This window comes from Lepidochelys kempii, chromosome 10, assembly GCF_965140265.1.
Source record: "Lepidochelys kempii isolate rLepKem1 chromosome 10, rLepKem1.hap2, whole genome shotgun sequence".
NCBI classification, from domain to species: domain Eukaryota; kingdom Metazoa; phylum Chordata; order Testudines; family Cheloniidae; genus Lepidochelys; species Lepidochelys kempii.
The window spans coordinates 22060633-22069855 of record NC_133265.1 but is presented as its reverse complement, the minus strand read 5'-3'; the positions used below and the strand labels follow the sequence as shown (position 1 = coordinate 22069855).

Sequence of the window (9223 nt, the reverse complement as noted above, 5' to 3'; positions counted from 1 at the left end):
TTACCCACATATGAGGGGAGTGTGGTGGTGTCCCACCAATGGGCTGGGAACCAGCTGTGGAGGCCGGGGTGGGGGGCTGATAGCAGGAAATGATTAAGGAATCATGAAAAGCACTGTATGAGTGATTGCCAGTAGTTGCCAGATGAGTTAAATTAATAAAGCTGCAGTGTAATTAAACCACATCCCTTGCATCTTGTCTTTTTTCCTGTATGTCCAGGACAATGGTAAAAGAACTCACTGGTATAAGCTATGTCTTCACTAGAAAGATCTGTTAGGATAGCTTACCAGTAAACCAGTTCTAGAGACAAATCCTAAATCAGACTGTGGAAATAAGATTAAAACAGCCAGTTATTAGCTCATCTCCAACTGTCATATTCTTTTAGAAACATGTAATACATTGTCACCACTTCTAGATGTACATGATCTTCAAAAATGTGGAGAATTAGACCTCAGAGATCCCAAACTAAAGGCAAGTTTGACCATTGTAAGCGCACAACATAAATAGAAAAAAAGAAAAGGCACTGGTAAGAACAACTGCACCAAATTAATTCCTTTAAATGAACACATTTAATTAATTTGTGGGGAAATTACAGAATAAAATCTTCAGGGCATGTCTTAAAGATATGTCTAGACCTTAACACAACTGGGTCCTAAATGGGGTCTTCGGGCATAATTATGTTACAAATAATAAAGCTGTATCAATACTAAATGCTATTTTTCCTTAAAAAACACAGAAGTCCAGTACAAAGTAATGCTAAATTTACTCTATAGAAACAAAAAGCAACTTAAATATTTAGCAAATATTATACCTGCTTTACTGATACCACCTTTATTGTATCACTGTCAAAGTCACATTTTCATGCCCTTCACTTTCACCATGTGCAATTCTGAGAAACGTATGGGGGAGTTGATCCAGCTGACAGGCAGTACAACTAAAATGACAGTTCCTGTACTCCTTAGTGATCCAAACACACAACATACAGATGTGCATCCTGGTTTTGTTCCACTGTTTACTTTTCTGAAGGAGTCTGCAGGATAAACATTCATGACAGCCATAATCGTTATAAGATTAATAGACATGATTTTTCTTCTCTTACAATCACTTGTGTGATTTATAATTCTTAACAGCACCTACTTATGATTCCTGGCTTAAGAGCTTTACATTTAGCCATGAAGCAATATCTTTTTATACAAAGGGGAAAAGAGTTAGACTGTTAGGGTTCTAAAAAACTGAGAAAAGCAAGGAAACAGAGGATCACATTCCACACTTTCAAAAATCCTGGTGACCCCTGTAATAACTAGTCAAATGGGGTGACAAAAGCACAGCATTACAGCTGTAACTGCAAAGCTTTCGTTTTTGGTCTATTTCACCTAGAACCAAAACATATTTAATGCTGAATTTTGTTTTTGCTGAATAAAATTTTCCATTTGAAGGCCTGCAATAACTAGTACACTTAGTGAGTCCCTGAATGAAGCACTTAATGACAAATTCACAGGTAATTTAAATACTTATGTATGTACAGTAAACACTAAAAGACTGTGCACAGTAAAAATCATGAAGCCAAAAATGTCAAACTCACATACAGCAAATGTATACATTTTTCTGTACTGTAGTACATACAGGTTTCAAATCAGTGAATTGCTAAAATATCTATTACTCTTAACTGGTACATACTCAAGATTTTGTAAATGTCAAGTATTAGTGCTTAGTGACTGGAAGCTGCATTTATCCCCAGGGGCAAAAGCAGGCTCTGATATGCAACTATCATTTCAAAGTTCAGCACAGAAAGTACCTCTTTTATAACAAGTGACACAGAAATTACTGCAGAGAAATTAGATTTCTACTCCTATTATGTGTTACCTAAAAATGCTAAAAGTCAGCTCTCAGGTGAAAAGTAGCAGCAGCACTGAATCTATGAATCTTGAATCTATCCATTCAAGGCACTCAAGTGCAAAGTATTAAGACATTTAATAGATGGCAGGTTTTAAAAACTGTTCACTTTTCAAGAAAACTTCACTTCTGAACAATAATTTTATATGCTACAAAAAAAATCCATTCATACAACAGAAAGACCAACAAACCCAAGAGAGTGCCACTTTTATGCAGTCATATTTCTGACCAAAACAGAAACTTCTGATAGGAAGGAGGACTGTCAAGTTAATGAGTCATCCACAGTATTTTTCTTTAAACATAGGCACAGAATTATGAGCATTTTAACAGCTGCCCAACTGTCAATGGGAGAGCTGTAATTTAGGGAATTCATATCATGTTGACAGAAAGGATAGTTTATGCATATCAAGGGAAAAAGCAACATACTATGCAAAATGGCACCCGTATTCCACCAATCTGAAATTTAACACATCTTCACTTATATAAGACAGTGTACATGTCTATAGCCAGTTTCTCTTATTTTAAGAAATTCTTCTTCATCCTTTAGCACGTGATTTTGGTAGGTCCTAGGACACCATTTAAAGCTGAACTACTCCAGAGTTGGCAAACACACTAGGAAGAATAAAATGATGCACTAATTAATGCTGTTTAAAGACAACTTGTCTTTTGTACATAAAACTTGTTTTCAGCAATAAAGACCTCGGGAATGTTGAAATATGGTGGAATGGCATTAACAGGACACAACTGTCTATACCAAGAGAAAAATTAATATCTAATAAACTTCACCAAAGTGCTTTTTAAGGGACATCAGTATGGCCTAATTAATCATCTTCTGGTTTTCCCTTGAGAAATGGCCTCTGCATAGGATATGTGAATGAAGTCATAAAGCTGCTTAGCATTGACAGCGTTGCCCAGAATTTCTGAGAGTTTGTCCTGTGAGAGAGTTACCAGCTCTGAAATGCTCTTAATGTGGTTCATTAAGATACGGCAATTTTTGGCATTTACACCTGGTATTTTTAATAAGAAATCCTGTGGTCCAGGGTTATACTTGTCTGACTCAGGAACAATTTCAGAATCTGCTGTAATGGCCATTGCTATTGCTGCATCAGGCTGTGGCCTGTTCTGTTTCAACTCCTCAAACAACTCAGCAGTGACATGGGGAGACGGACACCACAGGATACGTAACCTTGGGAAATGAAGAGTAAGAAGGGTGAGTTTAGAAGTAATATCGTTACTGGAAATCTCTTGATGTAGAGAGCCTCGTGAAGTGAGAGAGAAAGATTTGCTAGGGTCGAATTCAATCAGAAGAATTGGTCGCTTATAATAACGAGACATAGAAATGCATTGGGAATAGAGCCTCCCATTATTTAAGGAACCGATCAAATCACTGATACTCTTCCGCTCGATGCAGATATCAGGGGTGAGAATGTAATCTCCAACTTCCAAAGTAACAGGTTCAATGTCAATGCCACGACGATGAATCAGAGATGGAAGCTCACTGCGAAATTCTCGCATATCCACTATTATAGTTTGTTGAATGCTCTTCTGTTCCTGTCCACCTAATGAATAAACAATTTATAGTGAATCTCTTTCATAGGGTGACCTCTGATTCAGGTATTTTACATCTATATCTATAGATATATATTTACTGCTGTATTTTGCATAAGACCACACATTTAAAATTCTGCAAATACTTTTATAAAATCTCAATGTTCAGTGTATGTCATTTAATTAACAAATTAGAAAAATCCTACAACCCAATAGGTAGTATAGTTTGAATATTAGGGCACTAACATCACATCAGAGTGTTGGGGGTTTTTTTAAACCTCAAACTGAAAAAACACCTTAAGGATATTTTCATTGCTTTCATAATGGATGGATACCACCCCTTCACCCCAGAGATCCCAAGTTTAGTATGGGATTTACTATACCATTGAATCAGCCTATCACTAACTAAAAAACAAACTAGCATGCACCTACAAGACAAAGTTTTAAAATACAGCTGTATTGAGCATAGAACATAATTTACTAAGAAGGCCTTACAAGATCTGTGAGCCTTGTGAGAGGAATTTAAACTACAGTAAATGGCTATTGAGTAATTATGATTCAACTGACTGATAATGAGAATTTTAATCAATCTATAGACAAAAATCTATTTAAACACATTGGGCAAATGTAGGCAAAAAAAGTTGTAATCAAAGAAAATTATGCTTACCTTAAACTCTAAAAAGCAAGGAACATTGACAATTTAGTATGAAGCTGCTCATATTTACTCCCAACCGTCCGCTACCCAAATGGGATAGTTTACCTTATTATTGATGTATCTGGGCCTCTACATATTTGCAGGAGGACAGATCCCACCCTTGAATATAAACAAGTTTGGCTTAAGAGCTGGAATAGATGGGGCTGGGAAAGTTATAAGTGATGGAAAGCTAAGTGAAAGCAGCAAGTTTTAAGGAGGGATTTAAAAGATACAACCAATGTTGTTTGTCACACAAACTAAAGTTTCAGGTGTGGGTGGAGGGTGGTCAGTATTAAACTGAAAGTGGGAGGAGACAAATGGAGCATAATGGAGAACAGATTAGGTAGAACACATGGCAAGAGAGGAATGCTGAAGGAAATGAGAGCCAAGATGTAGGCAGGGGCCGAGGTGTAAAGATGATGGCAGGGGCAAAGATGAGAACAAGGAATTTGAATTTCTAAGGAAAGGAGAGAAAAAAAACAATGAAGAGATTGAAATAAGGACAAACAGTTCAGCGTGGCAGCAAAAAAAAATTGATTTTTTTTCTGCAATGTTTTGGATAGAAAGCTAAGAGACACATATTGAGGATGTATTATGTGTCTCTTCTCTGCTTTGTATCCAAAACACTGCAGCAAAAATCTCCTTCCTTTTGCAACCACTCTGACAATATTTCCCCTTTATTTGAATCCCTTCACTGGCTTCTTCTCTCCTTTGAAGAAACTATTTGTGGAACACCCAAAATTAATGAATACATTTGCTTTTGAGGATGAAAACTAAACCTTAATCTTCCATCAACAGAGCTGTCAGTTTGCACATTTTTTAGGTATTGGCTGAATTCTGTTTACCATAAGCAGAGTCCTTTCTACCAAGTTGTTGGATAATCATATTAGTTTTCCAATATATTTTTATCTTTCTAAATTCTAAGTAGTATATTCTGTGTTTAGTTTGCAAATGAAATCTACCCACTCTATAAATCAATGGGAATTCTGCACATCTATCAAAGGAACAGAAGGCCCTGACAGCCCAACTTTTCTGCTTTAAAAGGGCAGCATCACTTTAAACCCTCCCCCTTCATAAGTCTTCACACAGCAGGCATCATTCACTCTGAGATGAAATAAACAGGCCTCCTTACAGAGTCAGTTAATACAGCTACTTTATCAGCCAGAGGAGTTGGTGGTGTGAGCTGCACAGCAGTGCTTCCTGCCATCTTCCAAAGCTTATAGCACCGCTTCTGCAGCACTTCCAAACATTACTGGCCCACGCAACTAAACTTTCAGAAAAAAAAGAGATTTTTTTAATAAGCCAGTGCAGGACATTTAAGCCACAGACCTGGCTCTGCACACAAACTGGACCAAATTTAGTTCCAGAGCAAGTGAGTTCAACTCCCAATGAAAATAATGGGAATTGCACCCACTGCCAACAGAGCTGATTTTTGCCCTATGTATTTTTAAATGCTCTGACAGATATCTTGGAGCATTATGTCAGGCTCCGTACAAAAATCCTTTTAAATGGCACCCAAAGGTGTGCTAAGCACTTTATAGACACAGAATAAGATAGATTCTTGCCCTGAAATGCATGTGGTCTAAGCAGATAACACATTCACACAGGTGTTCGGAGAAACGATACAACACAAGATGACTATAAGTAAGAATTTGGTGACACTTTAATCCTATTCTAACTTGTTCCTTTTTTATCCTTATTAACTGATCTTTTAGATAGTTAACTCCTGCATGTCTTTTATAAATCTGAGCCTTTGATTAGTACCCTAACCGCCTTCCTACTGCTTAAAAAAAAAAAAAAAAAAAAAAGCCAGCCTCTTACTGCAGCACATGTAGCCTTGCCTGAGGAGTCCACCCCTACACCTCTTTGTGTTCACTCTCCCCAGTGCCTTGACTTTCATAAAACAAATGCATCTTGCTCTTGTGGAAAGATATTGCTGTCACTCCCATTCTCTTTCTGTCTTAAAATCTCATAATGAGAGAGAAGGGACAAGTTCTTTTGCCCATTGAAATCAATTGGAGTTTTAGCTATTACTTTAACAGGTGAAGGATTGAACACTTATCAATCAATTTGAAACATTAAACCAACACACTGCAAGTCATGACATCTTCCCTCTAATCCAGGAGAGTAGGATGTGACTCTACAATACTCAGCAGCAAAGATGGTTAGATTTACTACATGACATTTCTACAGTGATCCAAGGTGCTCCATTTTCAGCTCTAAAGGGCAGGGTGCACTGATTCCGCAGCACTTCCTAGATTCTGAGGACAGAGATCTGCACTCAGATGCCAACATGTTACTGCTAGACCATTAAGAGCGTGCACGACAGATTTCTGAAATAACAGTATGCTAGATATTTCTGTCAAACACCTCTCATTATATAACCCAAAGACCTACAAGTAGCTCCAGGAATTGCTAAAACTCACCTGCTTTGCGTGTGTCAGTAGAAACAGTTGCAGAAGTAGAATCTCTTACTAGATCCAAGTTTGTTTCATCTCTGCCTTCTCTTTCCTCAGGGATAACCATGCTGGCCTTCTCTCTAAAGAATTATTAACAGAGGAATAGAAGCATTTGGAATTACTTGCATTATATTTCGTAGCTGGGTTTTCAAGGATAAAAATATGACAAATACTACAAAACATTTTCTATCCGGCAAAACAGCAACAGAGAACTCACACAGTTTAGGATTGCCTGCAAATCTGATCAGAATGACAATTTATTTTATCTTCCAGGTCATTAAGGACCAGATTCTGCTATCCATATTCAGCATGATTAATACTTTACTCTGTGAGGAGCCTCATCTGATTTGTGTGGGATTCCTCCTGGAATAAGGGACTAAACATGTGACATTAGCATAATATAGCCCTAAGTATCAGCACAAACATTGAACTCTGTGGTAGTGCTACACCATCCCAAAATAATTTAATGCTCTCTCCCTCCCATGAAACTACTATATAAAGCCATGAAGACCTGCACAAGTTTGCTCGGTATCTTGCAAAACTTACTATTCTGGAAACCAGGAACAAAATTTAAGATAGTTTCCCATACAATATTGGTACACAGCTGTGAATATCATCCAAAAGGCTGCTTGAGCCTGTCAAATTTCTGACTTTTTGGGCAAGCACATGTTTCAGAAAAGGACTGTGGAAGACTCTCTGATTAATGGCAAAGAGTCCGGTGGCACCTTATAGACTAACAGACGTATTGGAGCATAAGCTTTCGTGGGTGAATACCCACTTTGTCAGATGCAACCGATGAAGGTGCCATAGGACTCTTTGCCACTTTTACAGATCCAGACTAACACGGCTATCCTTCTGATCTCTGATTAATGTTGAAAAACTAGTAAAATTGGAAGGTTACACAGACATTTTACATAAATAAGAAAAAACCCCTATATTTAAGAAGTGGACATAAAAAAACAAAGAAACATGAAAGAGTTGATGTACTAGAAAGCTAGCAAGCCCGCTTTAAGTTACCGAATGAGTTTTTCAAAAGCTTCTTTTTCTTTTCTCAGCACAGTAAGATAGCGCTGTTCTTCTGTTGAACCTCCATATATAAGGAAATAAACCCTGTAGGTCAGGAAACAATGTACTTCAGGTCACAAAACACACAATTTTATCCTGAAACCAACATGAACATCAGTATTTGAGATAAGCAGTTTTAAGTGTTTGAAAAATAAATATTTGACTAAACATAGACTCCATTATTTACACTTCTACTAAAGTTAAACTGATCAAAATTCATCTGTTAGAGTTCTTCTATCCAAACGACTCCCCTTTCGCCAAAAGAAGGATAAGCGTTAAAAAAAAATTCTGGAATGCAACTGGAGTGGATGAAACAGTTCCCTGACCAGAGCTGGTTTACAAGACAAGCTAGTCCTTTTACAAAAAGGAGGAAATAAAAACTGAGAGGTCACGTCTTTCTTGCAGTTACATGCAGTCTTCTCAGAATAATGTTTATAAAATAAACGAACCGGTGGGAATACTTTAAAGAAAGCACTATGAAAGAAAAGAAATGTTATGAGAAAAACCAACAACTGAGATTTTAACTTCTCTGTAAAGGGAATTATCAGGTCCCCTTTTGCAGTAAGTGTCACATTCACCACAGCCATCATGTATTTTTCATAAACATACATGTGTGGACAAGTTAAGTTACTGTTCTATAAACATGCACACAAACAACTCATACGGATTCTACTGGAATACCTGTAATTAGTTTGAAATATTAATAAAACTATTAACAAATGTCTTCATCAGAGCAGTGTTCAATTTTTGCTGTATCAAAATTTCAGACAACTATGTCAGTTGATATTCTTCTGTACCTCTTCCAACAATGTGTGGGAAAAGCTATTGGTTCCTGCACTCATGTGCTATTTACTGCACCTGGCTTTCCTGCCCTCTCCTGAAAGATTGGGGTTGCATTATTTGATTGCATGCAACTCCACAAACAGGTGCAATAAATTGGATAATTAAAAATCAGATACATCAACTAATGGCTCAGCAGCTACACATTTACAATATCTTGTGATTTCTGCAATTTTAGGTACTCTTTTAACCTCACCTTCCCCAGTTGGACCTTAACTCAGTATTAGATATACATTACTTTCTCTATAAAACTGTTTTTTCAATTGCAATGTGTAGACATGTTTATATTTGTATATTGATTTAAAAATGACAAGCTATACTGCTAACTTTACAAATACCAGGTGAAATTTGAATTTTTATATAGCTGATAAGTGTGTTTTTCCAGCTAAGTATATAATTATAATCAATTACACAGAATATTTATCCTAAATTACATTAATGACACCACATTGATAGATTGTATCATATCATATTGATCTATCATATTGATTGTATTTATAGTAATTAATGTTGTAATTTAATTGTAATCCCTTATACATACCAGTACATAATGCTAGTGACTATGCTACTGTACTTCATCTCTAGTATGTAATGTATATTTAATGATTTAAGTGATTCTCATGCATTGCCATACATAGAAGAATACCTGTGAATCTAAGGGCTTGTCTACATGGGGAGTTCAGGAATAGCTATTTCTGATGAACTATTCCTGATTAATTTGGAAGT

The 9223-nt window shown here is 36.7% G+C and overlaps 1 protein-coding gene across 4 annotated transcripts in view; it reads right to left on the bottom strand.

The window, feature by feature from the left end:
* Positions 1 to 548: 548 nt before the first annotated feature.
* ERCC4 (ERCC excision repair 4, endonuclease catalytic subunit) overlaps positions 549 to 9223 on the bottom strand; it is a 31078-nt gene continuing 22403 nt past the window's right edge. For 2 of the 4 annotated variants that reach the window (XM_073362380.1, XM_073362379.1), the window contains 3 exons: positions 7610 to 7702; positions 6560 to 6672; positions 549 to 3450 (listed from right to left, as the gene is read on the bottom strand). In XM_073362380.1, the coding sequence (XP_073218481.1) occupies positions 2717 to 3450; positions 6560 to 6672; positions 7610 to 7702 (940 nt within the window). In that variant the 3' untranslated portion in view covers positions 549 to 2716. Of the gene's footprint in view, positions 3451 to 5265; positions 5404 to 6559; positions 6673 to 7609; positions 7703 to 9223 lie in introns of those variants that run through there. The other 2 variants (XM_073362381.1, XM_073362382.1) reach the window with 2 other exon arrangements.